Here is a 24873-nt window from a genome sequence, read left to right as displayed (position 1 = left end):
TGGTTTTCATCTGTATGTCTTATGACTGATATTAATACTTTTATATATTTAACATATCAATATTTGTGTGGATTTTAGGATTCTTATTTTTATTAGTGGTGGACTAGATTTATTAGTTTTATTATGTGATTATGTGAACTAGAGCGATAGCACAGCAGTTAGGTCCTTTGCCTTGCACACGGCCGACCCAGGTTGGATTTCTCCGTCCCTCTCGGAGAGCTTGCCAAGCTACTGAGAGTATCCTACCCACACGGCAGAGCCTGGCAAGCTACCTGTGTTGTATTTGATATGCCAAAAATAGGAACAACAAGTCTCACAATGGAGAAGTTACTGGTGCTCCAGCAAATCGATGAACAACAGGATGACAGTGCAACAATTTATTATGTGCTTAATGATATTAGGAATACCTTATGTATAAAGGAATTTAGCTTCATCTATAGTTCAAAAATACACTTCCCAAGCTGTTATATTTTATTTCTATTTGTAATTCATTCTTTTTTCTTGTACTGTCTCTAATTCTAATTATTTCACAAGTCCCAACTTTATATAAACAGGCATAATAGTGGGTTATTCAACATTTACTGTGCTGAATTCTTATGTCATAATGTGAAGAATAGATCTTCCCTTTGTGAATATTAAATTATAGAGGGAGAGACCAGGCATGTAAACTTGCTTACAACATTCCTTCACAATTTATGTGAAGGTAATGCAGTTAACTTGCATTCAGCTGACCTGAGTTCAGTCCAATCCTCAGCCTATATATGGTCCCACAGCCCTAATAAGGAGTGATCTCTTAGAGCATAGCCAGGAACACAGCCAGCTGTGACCCACCTGCCCACCATCACCCAAGAAAGAGAGAGAGAAGTCTTATACTATCATGAACATATAGGATCTTTGAGGATTAAAATGAAATTTTATATGACTGAAAATACTACTTTCCTCAGTTATTACTCATTATTAAGAGTAAAAAAATTATTTGTATGCTTTTTTCATATTAACCTTACATTGTGTTTACTTCTAAAAGAAGAAAAAGTTATTTGGATCAAATGTCACAAACAATGTATTTCTTTAGTCTTTTTTTAATGTAGGAGTACTGCTATTATGCAGTCATTGATTAAACTGATTGAATTGGGCATGAACTCCACAATACTTTTTTTAAATTCAGAATGTTAATTTTATTATTATTATTACTAATTATTATTATTAATCACCGTGATAGTTACAAAGCTTCCCTGTTTGAGTTTCAGTCATACAATAATTGATCACCCAACCCTCCACCACTGCACATCTTCCAACACTAAGGTCCCCAGTATCCTCCCCACCCCACCCCTCGTCCTACCTCTATGGTCCACAATCTCCCCCATACTCTCTTTTGTATTGCTTGTTATGAATAGCATAAGATGTCCCTCCTGGAATTTTAAATTTTTAGATAATTAGGGTCTGTAGTGTGCTTTCTGTAGCTCAGTTCGGAGATTTCTTTGTATTTCTCTGGATCATGGCCATTAAGGCGCTCAAGTAGCAGCCGGAAGCAGTTTGTGAGCATGATCTCCAGGGTCCCATGGGGGTGGGGGATGAGAAGGACTGGAGTTTTCCATCACTGAACCTGCATACCTGCACTTCTCATTGGGTTCTAGAGGTTGGTGGTCACCAGGGTTTTTAGGGGGCTGGTAGAGGGACGATGCCTTGCCCCCATCTGAGGCACCCTGGTGAAGTTGGCCTGTCTTAAAGTACGGAGGCATCTCTGCAGCGAGCTGCTCGGTTCAGAGATTCTTTTGCGTGTCTCTGGATCATGCCCCTTATTTCCATCTTTTCCAGAGAAATAAACTACTGGCATATGCCCTGCAGGGCATGCCCACTCTCCCACATCGTGCTGTGCAATGGGCCCTAACTGCAGCTTTTTATCTCTTTTGAGATTTATGTGTGTGTCTCTGAAATAAGGTCAATAAATGAGCTTGTATACAACTGAACCAGAGGTGGTTTGTGGACATGGCTCCCACATACCTAACTTTTGGCCATTTAATTTCCTGGTAAACTAGGCCCCAAGTTGTTGGGGTCTGGCCAAAGGCACATCGGCAATTTGGAGCTATCTGGAAGTCTGAAGGCATCATGAGGCTGCTGATGCACTCACCCTGCATGCACAGGTTGATCTGCTGGTGCCACCATACCCCATATCTTTAGTTTTAAGATATAATTTCAAGTGTAATTGATTATTTTTTGGGGGGGTGACACACACACTGTGCAATGCTTTGGAGATACTCCTGGCTCTATGCTCGGATGTTGCTCTTGGTAGCGTCCAGGGACCTTGTGGTGCTGTCTGTATGCAAGGCAAGTTCTTTTGCCCCTGCACTATTTCTCTGGCCCTTTTTTCTCCTTTCAATAGAGAGAAAGATGCTACCTCCTTCCATATCCTTGTGAGCCTTGGAAAGGCCAAACAAATAATAATTATTCCTACAAAGCTTAATTGACACATCTTTTCTTATTTTAATTTTATTATTTTACTATTTGTATAATTTTTTTCTTGTTCCTTTATTTTTCTCTACTACCAAGTTCTTTGGTTATAATGCATAATTATACTCTTCTTCTGGGATCAGAAAGATAGTACAGCAGGTAAAGACACTTGCCTTGCTTGTGGATGACTGTAGTTATTTTCATAACTATGAGGACCCCAAGAATGAAGAGATGCTCCATCAGTCTACGGCAGTGGATGCTCAGATTCACATGCACAGCATGGCCATACATATAACAAGACACATGGGCCATAGACATATGGCAATAGTCATATGGCAAAGTTTATTAGAAAAAATAATGGTTAAATAGAAGCTGAGTAAATGTGCTTTTGTGCACTAAAGAGCAGGTGGCAGAGGGAGATAGGGTTTTGTTATGACTAGGAGGAAATTGCTGGAGCATTGTCCTTGATGTTCTAAGGCAGAGACAAGGTCGAAGTTTTGCTGTTGCTGACACCCAAAAATATCTGTCTCCTACACCTCAAACCATCTGCCGCTGGAAAATCATGGCCAATTAATCTATGTCATTCTTAGAGATGTCAGATTCCCTTGGCAACTGCTGGTTCCCAGAGAAGTTGGGACCTGGGAACTCCCTATAGGCCCAACAACCTCTAGTGTTCAAGGGGTTGTGCAAGGAAAGACTCCAATAGCTGACTTGGTTTGATCCCCAGAACCCCATATGGTCTGCTGAGCCTGCCAGAAGTTGTCCTGTGCAGAGCCAGGAGTAAGTCCTGAGCATCACTAGGTGTGGCTCCCCAAACCAACATATAACACACACACACACACACACACACACACACATATATTATATATATTACACTTAATATTACACTTATGTGATGTGCATATGTATACATAAGTATATTTTACATAAATATTTTTCTACATATGTTGGTATGTATATATTTCTTTTTTCTAAATTAGTTTTTATTGAGATATCATTGATTACAGTCCTGCTTCCACCAATCTCTGGCACCAATCTCCAGTGACTCAGGGGTCACAGCCATAAGACCCACCATGCTGGCAGCAGATAAATTCCTTATCGGCCGACCTCCACTACCCAACTGCTGCCATGCTCCAGGCCACTTTTCCAAACTGCGTGGCTGCACTTTGCATCGTAAACACTTCCTACCCATTTTCCATCATTACTGCACAATATCTGATGGGGTTCAAATATGGTGTGAACCATAAGAACACTTATAATGGTGATTGGAGGCTGCCCAAAAAGCCTCCATCCCTCTTGGAGAGCCCATCAAGCTACCGAGAGTATTCTGCCCACATGGCAGAGCCTGGCAAACTACCTATGGCATATTCAATATGCCAAAACCAGTAACAACAATGGGCCTCATTCCCCTCACCCTGAAAGTGCCCCCAATACTGCAGCGTTAAGAAGGATGAACAAGGAGAGGCTGATAAAATCTCAGGGCTGAACTAGGCTGCCAAAACAAAGGACTAAAATGACTGTTTGCATTTTTAATGCACGTACGCTGGCATTTGAAGCATCCATCGAGGATCTGATGGTGCAAGCATAGAAGATCAAGTGCAACATCATTAGATTGACAAGAAGGCATTGAACACATCACTCCATTTTCGGCACTGGAGAACTGTTCCTTGGAACACGTGACAGTAGAGGTGTCAGTGGTGTCAGTTTCCTTTTCAACACGAACTTAGCTATGAGCATTGATTTGTTCGAATGCCTAACAATCCGAATCGGACGCTTACGTTTGAATAGATGTGGCTTGTTGCCGGCAGTTTCTATCTTTGTCATCTACACACTAACATTCAACTATGACGAAGAAGAAATTGAGAAGTTCTACATAGAGCTGGAGAAGTTCTATAAAGAAGACCACGCCTTCTATAAGGTCATCATCGGTGATTTTAACACCAAGGTAGGACCTAGATGGTCACCTGAAGAACTTCACATTGGGACCCACAGCCTAGAATGGAACGAAGAGGGTGAGAGACTGTCTGAGTTCATCATGTTGACCAAGACCATTCATGGTAACTCGCAGTTCCAGAAGGCCAAATCTAAAAGCTGGACGTGGGTGTCTCCTGGTGGACAGTTCCACAACGAAAATGACCACATCATATTCAACCGAAGGTTTTTCCTGACCAATGTTGCTGCTGTCCCAAAATTCCAAACAGGATCAGACCACCATCTCCTTTGTGCAAAATTCCACTTCACGGAGTGGGGAGAAAGGGATGCAAAGTTGGAGAAGAGAACTCCCGGAACGACCACCAACTGGGAGCTCTTTGGCACTACTGCAGCAATATGGGAAGCTGCTGTCATTAACAACATCAACAAGGAATACGATCGACTGGTTCAGCACCTCTGGTTCAGCACTTCTATGATTGTGCGAAGAATGCAGAGAGAGATAAAGCCACAAAAGGTCACCTGTCTTCAGAAACTCTTGAGCTCATTCGCAAACGTGGTCTGATTCGAGCTTTAGGCAGTTACGCTGACATCCGAGCTCGCAAAGCTGTGCAGAGAAGCGATAAAGAAAGACCTCAAAGAGAGAAAAGCAGCAGTGTTGGCCAATGCAGCAGAAGCCAGGAAAAGTATTCGCAACACTCACCTGTCCTTCACCAACTCTAAGACCAAGATGACTGCCCTCCATTGTCCTGATGGATCTATCACATCTTCCAGAAGGGCAATGGAAAAGGTTATCCACGACTTCTATTTGGATCTCTTTGATAGCCACGTCCACCTGCCCACATACCAAATTCCACAGGATGGATATGTCATTCCCAGCATTCTCCCTTCCGAAATCCAGCATGCCATTTTGTCGGTAAAGAAGCATACAGCACCTGGTCCAGACAAGGTCAGACCTAAACACCTGAAGAATCTGCCACCAGTACTCGTCAATACACTGGCTTGGCTCTTCACAAGCTACCTGTCTAAATTCAAGGTTCCATCCCAGTGGAAAACCAGCAAGACCGTCCTGTTGTACAAGAAGAGAGATATCCACAATATAGGAAACTATCGCCTGATCTGCCTGTTGTCCATCGTCTACAAGTTATTCATTCGAGTCATCCTGAATAGGATTGGCAGAAGACTAGACAAAGGACAACCATTTGAGCAAGTTGGGTTCCAAAAAGGATTCAGCACGATTGACCATATCCACACGGTGACCAAGCTCATTGAGGTTTTGCTAGAGTTCAAGATGCCTCTCTGTCTAATATTCATTGATTTAAAGAAGGCCTTTGATTCTGTTAAAACTGAAGCAGTCATCGAAGCCCTAGCCAAACAGGGTGTTCAAACTCAGTACATCAGGATCCTCCATCAGCTGTATTACAAATTCACCACCAGAATCTCACCATTGTACAAGGAAGTGATCATCAACATAAAGAGAGGGGTTCGGCAGGGCAACACCATTTCACTGAAACTCTTCAGTGCCATGCTTGAGAACATCATGTGATAGCTGGAATGGGAAGGAATGGGAGTGAAGATAAATGGCAACTACAGCACCTCTGCTTCGTTGCTGACATTGTTCTCATAGCATCGAATATCAGCCAGGTGGCATGAATGCTGACCGACTTCGACCGTGAGTGTGGGAAGGTCGGACTGCAGCTGAATCTCAGGAATACAATGTTCATGGGAAACAGACTAGTTCCTGATATTCTATTTGCCCTGAACAGAATGAACTCTGAATGCAGCAGTTACGTGTACCTAGGTCGAGAACTTACCTAGGTCGAGAACTCAGTATGACAAATGACCTAGCATCTGAACTGCACAGGAGGAAGAGAGCGGTATGGAATGCCTTCAGGAGCATCGAAGAAGTTGTTAAGAGAACGAAGAACCTCTGGTTCGGGCACATCTTTTCGACTCCACCGTTCTTCCTGCACTAACATAATGCCTCAGAGACCTGTGCCCTACGAAAACAGGATGAGAATGCTATTTGGGTATCCCAAAGAGGAATCGAAAGAGCTATGCTTGGAGTATCATGTTTCACTCAAGTGAGAGAATCTGGAGTTCCAACCTCTGTCGACGATTAAGAATCAGGGACGCTGTCTTGTTTGCCACGGCATCAAAAATCACATGGGCCAGACACACAATGCGGTTTAGAGACGACCGCTGGACTAGAGCTGTTACGGACTGTATTCCACGGTACATCAAAAGAACGCCTGGCTGCTTACCTACGAGATAGTCAGACTTCTTCAAGAATACCCTGAATGAATGGTTTAAGGCTCTTCGTGTTCCTGGAATGATCAGATGCCATTGGGCTACACTAGCACGTAACAGGGACAAATGGAGCTGTTACTGGCGCCCTCTCAAACAAATCGACAAGCAGTGAGATCACAAGTGATCATTGTTTACATTAGTACTGATATAATTGATTTTTACTTGTAATGATACTACACTGTATTCACCACCAGAGTGTCAAGATCCCTGCACCTTTATCCCAAGGAATCATTCCTCTGGTTTAGAGTCATAAAGTTATAATTCTGTTACCCATATCTCAGGTTTGTTTTCATTTAGATTTGTCTAATCCCTTTCTGTGTTTCTTTGTATTATACATTTACTGAGATCATCTAGTTATTTTGTCATTTTCTTTCTGACTTCACTAAGCACGACATTCCAGATCTATCCAAAGTTGCAGTAAGAGAAGGGAACACCAAGTAAAATGTGGTCGGAGGTCATGCAGGGGAGGGGTGACGCGTGCCGAATGTAGACTAGAGACTGAACACAATGGCCGCTCAACACCTTTATTGCAAACCACAACACCTAATCAGAGAGAGAGAATGAAAGGGAATACCCTGCCGTAGTGGCAGTTTGGGTGGGGGAAGACGGGACTGGGGAGGGTGGGAGGGACGCTGGGTTTACTGGTGGTGGAGAATGGGCACTGTTGAAGGGATGGGTTCTCGAACTTTGTATGGGGGAAACATGAGCACAAAAATGTATAAATCTGTAACTGTACCCTCACGGTGATTCACTAATTAAAAATTAAAAAAAAATTAAAAAAGAGTACATCTTTTAAGTAATATTTTATTGTGTATGTGTACCACAATTTATGCACACATATTTTGTTGGCCACTAAGGTTGTTTTCAGGTGTTGACTCTTACAAACAGTAGTGCAGTAAATATAGGTGCACTCCTCTATTTTTATTGCAGCACTGTTCACAGTAGCCAGAATCTGGAAACAACCCAAGTGCCTGAGAACAAACAACTGGCTAAAGAAATTTTGGTACATCGATACAATGGGATAGTATGCAGCTGTTAGGAGAGAAAAAGACATTAAATTTGCTTATAAGTGGATAGACATGGAGAGTATCATGCTAAGTGAAATGAGTCAGGGACAGACATAGAAGGACTGCACTAATTTGTGGAATCTAAAATAACATAACATGAGATGGACACCCAAGGACAGTAGACACAAGGGCCAGGAAGATTGCCCCATAGTTGAGAGCCTGCCTCATGTGCGGGGGGAGAAGGCAGCTGAAATAAAGAAGAGGTCAATAAGTCAATGATGGTTGGAGAAATCATTTGGGATGGGAAATGTGTGCTGACAGTAGATAAAGGACCAGACATAATAACCTCTCAGTATCTGTATTGCAGACCATAGTGCCCGAAAGTAGAGTTTGGGGGAAATTTTCTGCCATGGAGGTAGGAGGAGGGTTGGAAAGGGGGGATATACTGGGGACTTTGGTGGTGAAGAATGAGCACTGGTGAGGGATGGGTGTTTGATCATTGTATGATTGAAACTCAAACATGAAAGCTTGTAACTATTTCATGGTGATTCAGTAATAAAGAAGTGATTTTTTATTATTTATTATCACCGTGAAATAGTGTAAATAGTGATTCAAAAATAAATAATAAATTTATTTTGTTGAAAAATAAAAAATAGCACTGTAGCACTGTTGACACGTTTGTTCATCAATTTGCTTGAGCAGGCAATAGTAACGTCTCCAGTGTGAGACTTGTTACTGTTTTTGGCATATTGAATATGTCACAGGGAGCTTGCCAGGCTCTGCTGTGTGGTACTAAGATACTCTTAGTAGCATGCCAGGCTCTCTGAGAAGGTCGGAGCAATCGAACCTGGGTCAGCCGCATGCAAGGCAAATGCCTTACCCTCTGTGCTATCGCTCCAGCCCCCCAAAATAAATAAAAAATACAGGTGCACCTATGATTTTTTGACATTAAATAATTAGTATTCTTGGGTTCTTGATTCAGGAGTTGAATCAGAGAATGAAATAGAAGCTCCATTCTTAAGTTTTTGACAAATCTTTAAACCAGTTCCAAAGAAGCTGGACCAGATAATTGTACTACCAGCAGTTCTTTTCTTTTCATGTCCCCACCAACACTGAAATACATTTCTTTTCTGAATTTGACACATTGTATCTTTGAAGGATAGTCTATTTCATGTATGTTATCAAGTTCATATGCAAAGGAAGTCAGTTCATAATATTTATTATCTTTTTACTCAAAGGGATTTGTAATGATTCTTGCATTTACTTTTGATATTTGTGTTGTAAATTTGTTGTGTATTTTTTCTTTGATTATCTAAAGTGTCATTGATTTCATTTATTTACCTCTTCAAGAGCTAGCTTTATATTGATTTATTGATTTTATAGATTTTATTGATTTTTTTCTCTTGATTTTCTCCTTTTATTTATTTCTGCAATTATTCTTTTACCTACTTTATATACAGCTTACTCTGTCTAATTCTCTAAGATGGAAGTTTAGATAACTGATTTTGTTATGTTTTCTAATGCATGTATACATGTATGTCATATAAAACTTTCCCTCTAATCACTACTTTTAGAAAAGTCCATACTTTTGAAAATTCATTGTTTTCCTTTTAATTTGATTAAAATACTTGAGAGGTTTTTGAGACATCTCTTTCAACCAGTATATTATTTTGATGTGTTTTATTTGAATTCTGTGTTGAAATTTTTCAGCTACCTTTCTGTTGATTTCTAATGTAATTCTGTTATGATTTGAGGAGCTATGTTTATGATATTTCTTTGTCTTTAATACAATGAGATGTTTGTTTTGTGACTAGAATGAGTTTGTCTTGGTGAATGATCCATGTGAGCTTGAAAAGGATGTGCAGTTTGCTCTTGGTTACCTAATAGTTTGTAGATGGCAGTTATATCCAGCTGATTTATGGTGCTATTGAGTTCAACTGATTTTCAGCTATTCTTAGTGATTTTCTGTTTGATGGATCTGTCCTTTTTTATACGGGCTATTGAAGCCTCTAGCTATTCTGGTGGGCTTCTCTGTTTCTCCTGGAATGTCTTACCATTTTTTTTCTCTGGTAGTTTGAAATTCTTATTAGGATTTAAAAATTTTCATTTCAACAACTTTTAATTTTATTTCTTATCATTTCCCCCCAGATTTTGGAATTACTGTGACATTTAATTTTTTAACCAGTTATTTAATTTTTATTTATTTATTTTATTAAGTTAATGTGATTTACAAAGCTGTTCATAATATAATTGTTTGACGTATACAATGTTGCAACACCCATCTCACCACCAGTATCCTTAGGTATCTGTCATCCCCAGCCTGCCCACCATGGCAGGCAAACAAATTTATTTCATATTGTTTACTAATCAAAACTTAAAATAATGGCAAATGGAATTATCAGAAGGTAAATCACCAAAAGTCAATTTGTAATGATTAACTGCTATATGACTTAACCTGTGTAAATAAGGAAATTCAAATAATTTAATGCAATATAAGTATACTGCCTATTCTTACTTACATGACTAAGTTTTCCACTCTGTAATATAAAACATAATGCATGAAATTTTATTTTAGTGCTACTTGAAACTTATGGCAATAATCATCATATCTTTCCTGTCATAATTGAGGCTTTTTATTTTCTTTTTTGTCCCCTTGGTAAGCATATAACAAATTTATTTCATATTACTTGGTCCAAGAAGCTTAAAAGAATGGCAAATAAAAGTATTATAAAATAAATCAATAAAAGTTGATTTGTGATGATTAATTGCTATGGTTTTAATGTTTCTTAATTAGGATTTTTATATCTTGCAATATTGTGCCCTTTATCACCACATATAATGCATACCTTGAAATATGGTAAATTTCCTTCCCTAGAGTCTACCCTAAAAAAATATTGGGACCTCTCCCAACATTTTCTGCCAGGCTATGTGGGCCTGATAATGCAGTACTCAGGAGCCACCAGGTCCATAGTTAGGGAATAAACTCAGGGCTTTACACATGCTAGGCATTTTCTCCCACTTGAGCCATCTCCTTGGCCACCATGCTTTCTTTTGATTAGTGTTTGCATGATAAATCCTTTTCCATCTCTTTAAGTTTAATTTGTATGTATCTATATTTGGGCTGGAGCAATAGCACAGCAGTAGGGCGTTCACCTTTCACTCGGCCAACCCATGTTCGATTCCTCCGCCCCTCTCGGCAAGCTACCTAGAGTATGGAGCCCAAACAGCAGAGCCTGGCAAGCTACCCGTGGCGTAATCGATATGCCAAAAACATTAACAGCAAGTCTCACAGTGAGAGATGTTACTGGTGCCGGCTTGAACAAATTGATGAGTAACGGGATGACAGTGATCACAGTGATGTATCTATATTTAAAGTGTGTTTCTGGAGGGAAATATATAATTAATTGGGGTCATGCTTTTGGATCAACTCTTTTTTTTTTTTAATTTTTTATTGAGTCACCATGTGGAAAGTTACAAAGTTTTCAGGTTTAAATCTCAGTTATACAATGCTCGAATACCCATCCCTTCACCAGTGCTCATATTCCACCACCAAGAATCCCAGTATAGCTCCACCCCGCCCCCTCACACCTCTAACCCCCCCACGCCCCAAGCCCCCCCACCCTTAGCCCCCCCCCCGCCTGTGTAACTAATAAATTTCACTTTACTTTCACTTTGATTACATACAGTATTTCAACAAAACTCACTATTATTGTTTGGAGAGTCTCTCCCCTAAAGTCAGACCTGCTGAAAAGGAAGCATTAGATAATTTGTTTTCTATTGCTGAGGATGAAGAGGTATGAGGTCGAGTGACCGCATTAGCGGCCTCTCAGTTTCAACTCTTGACAGTGTTTTCCCTTCTTTGTGTTTAGACCAGACATATTTACAGTGATTACAATGTAGTTGGATGATATCAACATTTTTTTTAACTGTTGATCTTGTTTTCCACCTGGTTTTGTGTCTCATGTCTCATCTGCTTTTTGCAAGCTTAATTGTGCATTTGTTGTTTTGGTTGATGATGATGATGATGATGGTTCCATACCTAACAGTTCTCAGGGCTTACTCTGGGCTCTGTGTTCAGCAGTCACTCCTGATGGTGCTTGGGGAATCTGATGGGCTAGTGAGGATTGAATCTAGGCCTTACTCACTGTACTATCTCCCCAGCACCATTAATTACACATTTTATATAATAATAATTTTTCTCTTTTCTTTGAAGATAGCTTACATTTAATGTTTTTTCTTTAAGTTTTGTTGGAATAAGCAATGTAAAGTAAATTTGTTATGTGCCTAAAGGGGCAGGTTGAAATTGGGAATATTGGTGGAGGGAAAGTCACACTGTTTGTGTTGGAAAACTACATGCTTGAAGCAACTGTATAATTAACAACTTTTTCAATCATGATGATTTTAATAAAAATTTAAAAATAAAATATTTTTTCTTTAGTGGTTGTCCTAGATTTAGCAATGTATGTTTATAATTAAAGTTTACATGTATATAATACCATGTTAAATGGGTAGTTTATCTTATAATAACAAAATATTACAGAACCTTTCCTCTTCATTACATCACTGCTGTCATTCATTTCACTTATACATATGTACTTGCACAGACAGAGTTGTGTACACTAGCTATTTTTGTTTTGAACAAACTGCTTATTTCTTAAATAAATTAAGAAAAATGGGAGGTGGGGATGTGCCATAGTGATATAGTGCCTGCTTTGCATGTTTGAGAGCCTGCTTTGATCCCCAGGACCCCCTACTCACAATAGAGTGAAAGAAAACTTTTTTAAAGTTTTTTTTTTCACTTGCACCTTTTCTGATGTTCTTTACTTCTATGTTCCTTATTTCTATATGTAAACTTAGTTTTTGACATACTTAATTTCTCTTATTTTGAAGAATTTTGCCTTACATTTCTCTCAGCAGATCTATAAGCAAGTACCTTTGGTTTTTATTTTTCTTTAGGGATCATTCCTGGCGAAACTAAGGGGACCATTATAGTTCAACAGGGATGGAATCTGGGTCAGACATGAGCAAGGAAAGCACTCTTCCCACTGTACCTATAACTCTGATAACATTTCTATTCTTTTTTTTAATTTTGGGGGCACACCCAGCGATGCACAGGGGTTACTCCTGGCTCTGCACTCAGGAATTACTCCTGGCGTTGCTCAGGGGCCATATGGGATGCTGGCATTTGAACCCAGGTTGGCTACGTGTAAGGCAAACACTCTACCCGCTGTGCTATTGCTCCAGCCCCATCTCTTTTTCTTATTGCTGATTTTGATTTTGTTTGTGTGTATGTGTGCCATGTTCAATGGTGCTCAAGACATATTCTGGATTTTGGAGGCCAGGGATCACTCCTGGCATTGCTCAGGGGACTGATCTTTTGAAGAACTGAACCAGGGTGAGCTGTGTGCGAGCAAGGACCCATTTCCCTATAGTATCTCTCAGGCCTCCTGTAGTGTGCAAGATAAATGCCAAAATCCCTATACTATCTCTCCCGTCCTTGTAATGACAATTTGTTTTCACTATGTAGGTGCCACAAAAAAAAAATTTTTGTGTGGGGGCATATCAGGTGGTACTCAGGGCTTATTCCTGGCTCTGTGCTGAGTGATCTCTTCTGGTAGGCTATATGGTGCCAGTGATTGAACCTGGGTTGCCAGCATGCAAAGCAGGCACCCTACCTGCTGAGATAATTCTCTTCAACCCCCATATCTCCAATTTGAGTGATAGCACAGCGGGTAGGATGTTTGCCTTGCACACGGCCGACCCAGGTTCAATTCCTCTGTCCCTCTCGGAGAGCCTGGCAAGCTACTGAGAGTATCTCGCCCTCAAGGCAGAGCCTGGCAGGCTCTCCATGGCATATTCGGTATGCCAAAAACAGTAACAAGAAGTCTCACAATGGAGACGTTACTGGTGCCTGCTCGAGCAAATCAATGAACGGCAGGATGACAGTGCTACAGTGCTAGTTTTCCTTCACTTTTGAATAAGAATTTCACAGGATACAGAATTTTAGGTTGGTATTTGTTTTTGCCTCAGAAAACTTCATGGAAAGGTGAGTCATGATTGTTCATGTTTCCTCCTGACTCCAGCCCTTTCTCTAGCACTTTGTACTTCATATTTCTTAACTACTTTATTATATTGTGATATGTGTTTGTGTGTGTATGTAGTTCTTCATGGTTGCTACACATAGTACACTCTTAGTACTTATAAAACTTCCATTGCCTTTTGTAAAAATTGTGACACTTCATTAAACTGGTGGGACCTTGTTATAGTAACTGTTAAATTGCTAGTTAACCATTCCTAATGTGCTCACTAAATATTTGGCATCACCTTACACACTTTAATTTGTAGAAATATTTATATTTCTTAATTTTCTTTTCCAAATTGTAATGCTATTGGAGAAAATAGAAGACCCTTTTTTAATTGCCCCATTTTTATTAAAGTACCATTATTTATAAAACTATAAATGATAGTTGCATGCATACAATACTATGCCTACCAGCAGGGTACCACTACCCTAGGGAAAAATTTTACCCAAATTTTTTATGCCTGTTTATAGAAACAATACACTTTTTTCATTCCCATGAGTTCAAAATGTGGGTGCGTGACGTGTGCTTTTCATGACCAAGAGCTGCCTCCCCACCCCAACCAGATGATGGTCAGCATTTATTTCAGTCTCCCCCATGTGTATTCCAGCCTCACCCCCTCAGTTATAGGGAAAATCATGAAGGGTAGGGGGTATCAGTTACACATAGCCATTGTTGCACATGAACAGATGTCAAGCCCTTCCTTCAGGGGAAGCTTCTTCTAGGTCAAAATCTTATCCTGCTGAGAGATGTTCCAAAGGGTGGAATTCCATCTTAGGGCATTTTTTTTCCTTAGTCCATATCCACTTAAAGGGTCATCTTAAATTTACTTCTTAATAACTCTAGTCATTTTGTATGGAGACAGTAAGCTTAAAGGTTGGGTTTTCCTGGGGACATCTTGCTATATATCCCAGACTGCATTACTCAGGTCAGGTTAGTCTTTCCTAACTCCAGCAGGATCCCTATCCAGTTGCTTCTTTTCGGGACATGACAGAGTTTGTTCATAATAATGCTCTTCATTTACATAATTTATGGCGCTTGGCCTGTTCCTTTTTGATGCCAGGGTGGCTAACAGCTTGCCCTGGGTCCGTCAAAGTCCTTTGCTGGGACCCCCATTTTGGGCTGTAAGGAACTAAGGGCAAGTGAGGCATAAGTCAATAAATGTGACAGATTCCCATGAGTAAATATTATTCGAAATCAGTTAACTCCCAAATTACAAAGGCATAGTATTAACTATCTTCCTGTGTCTATACATAAAGGACATTGCTTTAAAGTGAACTGCAAAGGGTAAAAAAGAAAAGCAATATTTCACTTTCATATACAAAATCAAGAGTCCTCAGAAGAATCTGATTTTACAAGTCACAGGGTCTGATTTGGGGATATAGTTTTTAACAGGTAGGAAAAGCAGAGCAGAAGGAGAAGTTAAATACAGAGGAATGAACGGCCTATGATAGGTGTTACTCAATAAATCTAAACTCCCTGGGCGGGGGAGAAAGGACAAACCAATGTTATCTAATACATTCCATAAATTTTAGGACTTATTTTGAGCCAGTCACTATCTTAGAAAATATGAATACAGGAGCAGCTAAGATTTTATTTTAAAAAGATCTTGATTTCAGGAAATTTTCTAGTTAGAAAATACTCTTAATAATTATTGCTTATTAGCTTGAATTATCCCTTAGAAGACATTTACTTCTAATTAGTTTCCCTAAAACTCTTATTCCTATTTAATGTATTTTTTTTTACATCTCTACACTCTTTAACCAAATAATATTTGACTTTTAAGCTTTTGTATGCTAGGAAACAGCAAACTTTATCACTTTTCTTCAAAAAGCACTGCAGAGTACAGAGGTTAATGCCTTGCTTTGCAGGTAGCAGACCCTTGTTTGATCCCCAGTGCCACATATGTTCCCCTGAGCCAGGAATATGCCCTGAGCACACTAAGCTTGTTCCCTCAATCTAAGAGAAAAGCAAAAAGAAAAAAAAATCACTCCAAGGCAGGTTGTCTTTCATATTTTAACTTTAAAGATGAGAAGACTGAGCCCTGGCTGTGGTGGTTCAAAATCAGATTTAATTATGATATAGTCAGAAGGCAAGAGATCTGGGATTTATGTCAGGGTCTGACTGTTGCTAAAGACTGTATGTACTCCATGTACTGAATCTCATTTTAAGTTTCCTTCCATTTATTCAAGACCAGTAAGCTTTTAAAATCATACCTGTTTTTTGTTTTTTCTTTCCCAATAGTCACAGTATGAGAAGACTTCACACCAGGCTCCATTTTCAGATCCGACAGTGTCTAATTGCCAGCAAGAGGAACTCGAACAAAAGCTTGCATCTACTGAAAAGGAGGTTTTACAGCTCAATCAGTTTCTCAAACAAAGAATAAGTCAGTTTAGCGAAGAGAAGAAGAAACTAGAGGAAAAGGTAGATATTTTTATAGATATTTTAGGTAAAGTTGCATTAAGTTAACATTTTTTCACCATACATATTTGTCAAATCAGTTACTTATCTGTCAAATTTTTCATAAGTTTGGAAGATTGAACCTTTAAAAATGTTTAAATTTTTTATTAAAAATTATGATTAAAGTCCATTGATGCCAAATCATTGTCTTTGAGACAGGTTTTTCCCATGACCTGAGAGACCTTGCCTAACTAACTGTTACAGACTTCACCATACCCCTTGGGTACACTGACTCTCAATGTAGTGCCTTACAAAGGTTTGACTTTGTTTCTGGGATCACAGTCTTACACAAAGTGTACCCATTGCCTGGGAAATATTTGGTTATCTCTTACCACTTCCTAGTCACCTATCTTTTCAAGTCTTAGCTTGAATGTCTTTACTTTCAATCCTTTATTTTACAGTGATGTGCTGTTTAGTGGGGCTGGAGCTATAGCACAGCAGGTAGGGCATTTGCCTTGCATGCAGCCAACCTGGGTTCGATGGTTCGATTCCTCCGCCCCTCTCGGAGAGCCTGACAAGCTACAGAGAGTATCTCGCCTGCACGGCAGAGCCTGGCAAAGTACCCATGGTGTATTCGATATGCCAAAAGCAGTAACAAGTTTCACAATGGAGACATTACTGGTGCCTGCTCGAGCAAATCAATGAGCAATGGGGTGACAATGACAGTAACAGTGCTGTTTAGTGGTATTTCAGCCAGTGGTAGACTCAGTAGACTATGATTATAGTATTTTGTTATTTATTGTTCAGTGCTTAACACAGTTTTGAATACTTTTATAATTCTCTGCAAGCTTTACAAAGGTGGGGGCATAGATGAATGTGTGTCACTGTAGCATATGTAGTAATGGCCATGGGAGCTGGCATATTGAATGGCTGAATTCTTTTGAGTGATTTTTTACCAAGAGGTAAGAAATGTGAGATAACACAAACAAAGGGCTAGGAAAGAATATGTGTGTATGTACATGTATGTACATATGTGTACATCTATACATATATGTATAGATGTGCATATATGTACATATATGTGTGTGAGAGAGAAGAGAGAGAGAGAAAAATAAATGGGGAGGTTCAGAGTACAAAAAAAGTAAGTTACCTAGAGAAATACGAATGAGGCTGACTGTGGATGCCAAAATAGAGAATAGAGGACCTGCCTCTCTGTCTTGGGACCCTCTTAATTGAGCAAGGCACTTTAGAATGGAAATGTCCACAAACAGGGAGACTGGAGGTGGGGGTGTGGCAGTAGAGGATGCAGTTTGTATCAGAGGACATTGAGATAAGTTGAATTATTATCATCGTAGTTTGTGGGCCACACTTAGTGCTACGCAGGACTTATTTCAGGAGTTACTCTTGACGGGGCTTAAGGGACCATATGGTGTGCCTAGAATTAAACAAGGAGCACATGCAAGGCAAGTCCCTTATCGGTACTTCCTTCTTGGCCCCATGAGTTGAATTATTGCAGAAGTTTAGAAGCTCAGGGATAGTGATTAATTCAGCAACAAAACAACAGTTTTGTTCCACATGAAATTTCATTTCACAATTTCCTTCTTCGTTTACTCTTTGAAATCCTTTTCAATACTGATTCTGGGCGACAGTCATAGTACAGCAGGTAAAGCACTTTCCTTGCACAAAGCTGACAAGAGTTCTATCCCTGACATCCCGTATGATCACTTGAGCCCACCAAGAGTGATCCCTGAGCAGAGTCCAGAGAAAGCCATGAGTCTTACCACTTACCCTAAAAAATAGAATGATTCTGTGGCATAAGACATTAAATGTGGTAATTTGAGTTCTTTCATGGTTGTGAGGCAATATAGTAATATACAATGAATATATTTCCTCATTTAATTCTAATCTTCACAAAAAAACCTATGAAGTGAAAATTATATCTTGTTACAAAATGTAGTTCTACCTAAAGTTTTAGAATAGTAAGATTTATGTAACAGTTGTATCTATATAATAGTAATATATATTATTATATCACTATAATAGTAATAGTGATAGTGAGTAACAGTTATAGTAATAGTGAGTAACAGATCTAGATAAAAAATTTTGGAAAATTAGGGGTAACATTGTGGAAAATTTAACTCTTCAGCTGATTCCTTTGCTATGATGATAGTTATTCATAAAAATATTTAGGGGAAAGCATTTTCTCACTAATTCATTTTGATCTAATAATTGTATTTTTAAATTAAATAAGTTATTTTATCTTTTGAAAGGATATAAATATTAGTATACCTTTAAAAAATCTTAATATTTAAAGCAGTTTATTAGTGATGCCCATTTCACTGCATCACTGTGTCACTGTCATCCCGTTGTTCATCAATTTGCTCAAGCGGGCACCAGTAATGTCTCCATTTGTCCTAGCCCTGAGATTTTAGCAGCCTCTCTTTACTTGTCCGTCCCAACGGTGCCACATTGGAGGCTCTTTCAGGGTCAGGGGAATGAGACCCATCATTGTTACTGTTTTTGGCATATCGAATATGCCACAGGGAGCTTGTCAGGCTCTGCTGTGTGGGCAGGATACTCTTGGTAGCTTGCCGGGTTCTCTGAGAGGGAGAACTAGACAATAAGAGGTCGCTTCCAGGAACTTTGTTTTATAGTCTCTGGATCTTGGCTATTGATAGGAATACACGGCGCTGGGGGAGGTTTGTGGGTGTGACTGCCTAGCTACTGGAATATGGGGGATCTGGTGGAGGAGGCCCAGTCCCAATCTGAGCAGGCTTGGAGATCTCAGTCCCCAGTGATGCCCATTTACCTGAGATAATTTCTGGATTTCATATTTAGCAACTTTTGAAACAGCAAAGCATGGATAAAAATAATTATAACAAAGAACCCAGAGGGATGTAGTATAGGGCTTAAGATACTTGCCTTGTGTGTGGTTGACCCTGGCACCTCATTATCCTTTGAACATTGTCAGGAGTGACCCTTAGCACAGAACCATAAATATCCCTTGGAGTGTGATACCCCAAACCATACTGAACCAGCTACCCTTCATTAGTAGGGCTGAAAACCGTAAGAATAAGTGGTTATGTATAATTAGTTCATGATCAGCAAGTAACAAGTGTTATACAACAGAATAATGACAGAGGCTTGAGATCAAAGAATAGCATTGTGTCAAAAGTTCAGAAAAACCATTAGTAAAATTAGTGTCACACTGAAGTACTAGTTAATTCCACTGTTAATACACCAAAAAAGCAGTTAGTAAACTGGGAATACTCAAAATAAAATATGGAATGAGACTTAGAAATATATTATAAAGTAACTTACATAGTGTGAGAAATTAACTGTTGATTCTTAAAAGTTATTGGTTACAGATCTTACTTAGGAAACCTCTCTCATAATATAGGACTTTTCCTTCCCACTTTTTCTTCCTTTAAAATAAATTCTTCTCTGAATTCAGTCAAAAAAAATAAAGTGAAGATTTACAATGTTAGGATTTTCTTAAATGAACAACTAGTGGTAACCTTAATATCTGGGTGAAGCAGTGAAATTTCTTTTCATTTTCAGAGTCATAAGAATGAAATAATCTAAGCTTGCAAAATAAGCTAAATTAATCTTGTATTAAATTAGTTGTATGCTCAGGAAATTTTCAGTTTATTCATGCTACATTTTGACATTTATCATGACTACAAATAAAACAGCTGATCAACTTGAGGGAAAAAAAAGAACTAGAAGATATTTACATTGTAAAAGTCATCTTGACTAATCTGTTCCAGTGTTTGAGTTTTGAGGACATCATTCTGTCCCATGAAGGCACTTAAGCAATTGACTGTAAAGTTAGGAACAAATTAGGAGCATATTGATAAAAAAATAGACTGGTTATTTATATGTACTCCTGTAGTTCACAGGGTCATTTTACTAGGGCAAAGGCTGCCTTGTTGATGGGAAATCTAGACACAGCAGGTCGCTAGAAAACTTAGAGGAATTTGTTTAGAAGCAATAGGGAAAAAAAGTGACAGAACAGGGACTGGAGCGATAGCACAGATGGTACGGTGTTTGCCTTGCACGTGGCCGACCCAGGTTCAATTTCCAGCGTCCGATATGGTCCCTTGAGCACTAGCAGGAGTAATTCCTAAGTGCATGAGCCAGGAGTAACCCCTGTGCATCGCCAGGTGTGACCCAAAAAGGAAAAAAAAAAGTGAACTAACATTGATTTTTCAAACAGTTAATTTATTTAAATTCCAACACTGTCTCTGTGACTTGTAGTTAAATCTCTAATATCTTTTATGATTCTCACATTCAGAATGGCAAATTGTATTATATAGTTTGAGTTTGTTCTGATAGCTCACAGGTCTAATGTCACACCAGTACATTTGGCTCTAAAGAAACCCCCAAATGAAAGTCCCAAATACTGTTATACAGTAGACCTAACATAAACAAGTTTAGGCATTAAAGAAACTGTATTGTGGAGAAATGTTAACTTTAATAAAATTTGAAAGAGTAAATCCTTTACACTACAAATAACTGTAAATTATTTGCTTGGTGAATACGATAAAGAACTAAAAACATTTTGAAACAAATTCTGTAAGAATGCTAAATGTTTGGAAGAGTGGTAATTAAAGGTAAATATATATGTGAATTACTTTTAGATAACTATTTGTATGCACGTAATTTAAACTGATCTTTAAGTATTAAAGAGGTTTGGATATAAGGTAAAATTTAAATATATCATATTTCAGGTAGAAGGTGAGATTTATTCTATAAAAATCTGAGATTTCTTCTATACAAATTGGAATTTTCTAGAATCATATACCATATTCAATAATAGGTTTTCAGTTACCATTGATATTTAAGATATTAGTAAGAAAACAACTTTAATTTTGTGTAGTTGCCTTAACATAAAAAAAGAAATTGGATATAGCTTTTGCACAAAATAACAAACTGAAATCATTCTTCCAGAGCTGAATACTTGCTTCACTGATTTCAAATTATACAATATGGTTCTGCTTCTCTGTCTTTCTGGGAACCAAATTACTTCCTCTTTGTCAACTTTTAATATAACATTTTAAAACATTTTAAGCATCACATAAACTTCAACACATAGTTTCAAGACCATATTTTCTCATGTGCATATAGGGGAAACAAAGGAAGCCTACCATTACTGCTACCTGAATGGGTAGTCTGTAGGATGTCATCAGCACACAGTAAAGCCTCCAAAAGCTCTGATTTCTGTTATATGATTTGAAAAAAAATACATAAATCAAAGAATTGATGAAATTAAGGTAAACTTTACTTTGGTGATAGTCTTTATAACCTGCAACTGTTGGTGAAGTCAGTGATGCCTGAGACTAGAATGTTGATTTGCTATTAAATGTTAATCCTTTTTAAATCACTTATCCACTGAAGAGTCACAATATATTTCTTCAGCTTAAAACCAGAGATAGATACATCAATAGCCTGAAAAAGAAATGTCAGAAAGAATCCGAACAAAACAAAGAAAAACAGAGAAGAATTGAGACCTTGGAAAAGTATCTGGCTGATCTTCCAACTCTAGATGATGTGCAGAGTCAGAGTCTACAGGTAATATAAAATGCTCATCTTTAAATGACACAAAAATATTAGTTTGGGAGAGCCAGAGCAATAGTACAACAGGTAGAGCATTTGCCTTGACCACAGCTGGCCCAGGTTTAGTCCCTGTCACCCCATATTGTTTCCTGAGCCCCACCAGATTGATCCCTGAATGCAGAACCAGGAGTAAACCCTGAACACTGGGAGAACTTCCATGTTTGATCCCAAAACAAACAACAAAATATGTTAGTTTTTGAGTTGGCTTGAAATTTTGTAATTTTTGTACTGTAACTTTGTTAATTACAAGTTAAATCCATATAATTGCTATTTTAATAGCAACTTTTAGTACTGTTTATCTAAGCATTGGTTTTTCTTTTTAATGAAAATATTACCTCTTAATAAATCTGTATGCTAACTTTTAATACCTACTCCAAAATTGTTTTCCAAACTATTCTGACAACTCTCCTTCCCATATACTTGTAAGTTCCTACTCCAGTTGTGGCATTTCTCAGTATCCTCTGTGACTCACCAAGGCTTAAGTTGACACACCACCATTACCTTTTAAAAAAATGTTACCTATATGTTCAATGTATTTTCTAATTTTTCTTGATATTTCCATAATTTATTTTTCTGACTCCTTAATCTATAACATATCTGACTTATTTTCTGATAACTTTCTCAACGATTCCTCATCCTAAGTTTTTCAGCCAACTAACCTTAGGCCTTGAAACTTTATAAATCTTTAAAACCTATTCCTAAGTCTTTTCTTAGTATTTGTAATCATGCAATTTTTCAACTTTGGCATTACTAACATTTGAAAGGTAAATGATTTTTTTGTTTAGAAATTCCTGGTGTGGGATTTTTGATTCTGGAATTAAAGGATATGTAACAAATTTCTGGCCTATACCTAATAGATGCCAATAGCTCTGCTTCTTTCATTACCTACCAATAAAAAATGTCTTCATACTTCTTTTTTAAATAATGTGCAGTTGGAAATCATTAATCTATGTGGTGTTATTATTCTTCAGACTCTAAACCTAATAATATATTCTCTGATCATATTAATTTATGAATTAGAAAATTAAGGGTAAAACCTAAAGAAGGGGATAATAGGAGGTTGAATGAGCTGAAACAAGTTAAAATATAGATTTGAAACATGTTATTAAACTCACTGAGATGGGTAACATAAGTAAGGTCTGATGAAATAGTACAGTAGTTCAGGCAATTGCCTTGCACACAGTCAATTCCCCGCACCCCAGATGGTCCTTCTAGCCCAGCCAGGAGTGATACCTATGCACAGAGCCAGGAGTAAGCCCTAAGCACTGCCTGGTGTGGCTCTCAAAAAAATGTGTGACTAGCTGTGGTGACAGTGTGGAGAAAGCAGAATCTTTACAATACTGTTGGTGATAATGTAAAATGATGTAGACCTATGACAAACTATATGGCAGTCCTTAAAAATTCTATATGACTCATTCATTTTACTTCTGAGTTTGCACACATAAGAATGAAAGTGTCACATAATTGTTTGTACATCACTTTCGTATCAGCATTATTTGCAATAGCTGAAAGATGAAGGAAACTCAAATTTTCATTGGTAGAAGAATGTATAAGCAAAATCTGATGTATGGATACAATTTTAAGGACATATTTCCAAATAAAATAAACTGGTCCACAAAAGAGAAATATTTTATGATCCCACTCTGAGGTACCTAGAATAGAAAATAGTGATTACCAGAAGCCAGGGGGAAGAGTTGTATGGGGAGTTGTTAGTAGCTGTAGAATTTGTTTTGTAATTTGAAGAGAGTTTTGGCAACTATGTATGAAATAATTGAGAGTATTTAGCACTCTGAATTGCTCCTTCACTTTAAACATGGCAAAGTTTGTTTCTTTCCACAACTAAAAATAATTTTAATATCGTCAATTCAATATGTTTTACGTTTTTCTGTCTTTCAGAAAAATTTAATTCCATTCTCTTTTTCTCTATCATCCTGTTCTTTCAGATTCTTTTAACAGGCATAAAATTTTGTTAGATGTAATGGGTGAAGATAGAGTGATTGCAGCCATAAGTCTGTTAAAATTTTGTAAACAAAAATTTGAGACAATTTTTAATAAAGATACATTTAAATATTTCAAATGTTATGGAGATTAAGAACATTCTCCTTAGCTGCAGGTTTTAGAAGAAAAAAATAAGAATTTGCAAGACACACTGAAAGATATGGAAAATAAGCTTGACGAGATCAAAACACAGTGTCAAGAGAAGGAGGCACAAATAATTTGCCAGAAAAAGAAAGAAAAGGAGTTGGTAACTACTGTTCAGAGGTAAGAATACCTTCATTAACTACTATTAAATGCAGTTTTAAGTTATTCATATTTTTCTTTAAGCATTTCATGTAAATATATTTTATTAATATTACTGTTATCTTAAGGATGCACTTTTAAGAACCAGCAATATTATTTCACTAAAACAGGCTGTCTTAGTTTTGATGGCTTCTTCTTCTTATGGCTTTTTCAAAAAATAAGTACATCTTCTAAATAACAGAGTAGTAGCAAAATGCTTACTCTGTGCTCCTTAAGGATATATAAGTTAAGCAGTTGACTCCTGTTTTATCCTTCCACAGAGTACAGGGCTTTTTCCACCACCTGTCCAAGTTTACTCACATTCCTTGACATGGGAACTTTTAAAATAAATTAATAGAATTATAGTGAATATCATCCAGTAGTATATAACTAATGTTTTAAGCTGAGAGATTAATGTTAGTTGCCTGAAAAAAAAAGAGAGAACCTGTGTTTCTAGACCTATTACCTTCTTTGTAAAACTTAAGCCTTCACAAATTACCAATTATAAATATGTAAAACTATCCTGAAGAATAGATTTGAAAATAGAAGAAAATCAAATATAAAAAATAAGTTATGTATCATTCATATATCTCATTCTATCCCATTTTTTATCAAAATCCTGATAATTTTATGTCAATATTGTCTTACTGCACTTTCAAAGTTTTAAATATGCCTGATGCACATTTTTCACCTTGAGTTACAGTGAAGAAAACCTCTGATTTCTGGAACAAAGAAGTCGCCAGGGTTTCTAATCTCAGTTTCAATAAACTTTATTCTTTAGATTCTAGCTTTTATTTTCT

At 37.9% G+C, this 24873-nt stretch overlaps 1 protein-coding gene across 2 annotated transcripts in view; it reads left to right on the top strand.

The window, feature by feature from the left end:
- The window catches only part of CEP85L (centrosomal protein 85 like), a 128817-nt gene that overhangs the window by 69838 nt on the left and 34106 nt on the right, over positions 1-24873 (top strand). The window contains exons 6-8 of one of the 2 annotated variants that reach the window (XM_055135900.1): positions 16019-16198; positions 21596-21748; positions 23907-24055. In XM_055135900.1, coding sequence (XP_054991875.1) covers positions 16019-16198; positions 21596-21748; positions 23907-24055 — 482 coding nt within the window. Of the gene's footprint in view, positions 1-16018; positions 16199-21595; positions 21749-23900; positions 24056-24873 lie in introns of both variants that reach the window. The other variant, XM_055135899.1, reaches the window with a different exon arrangement.

This window comes from Sorex araneus, chromosome 4, assembly GCF_027595985.1.
Source record: "Sorex araneus isolate mSorAra2 chromosome 4, mSorAra2.pri, whole genome shotgun sequence".
In the NCBI taxonomy this organism is placed as follows: Eukaryota; Metazoa; Chordata; class Mammalia; order Eulipotyphla; family Soricidae; genus Sorex; species Sorex araneus.
The sequence above is the reverse complement of the archived record's forward strand: the minus strand, read 5'-3'. Positions and strand labels throughout refer to the sequence as shown.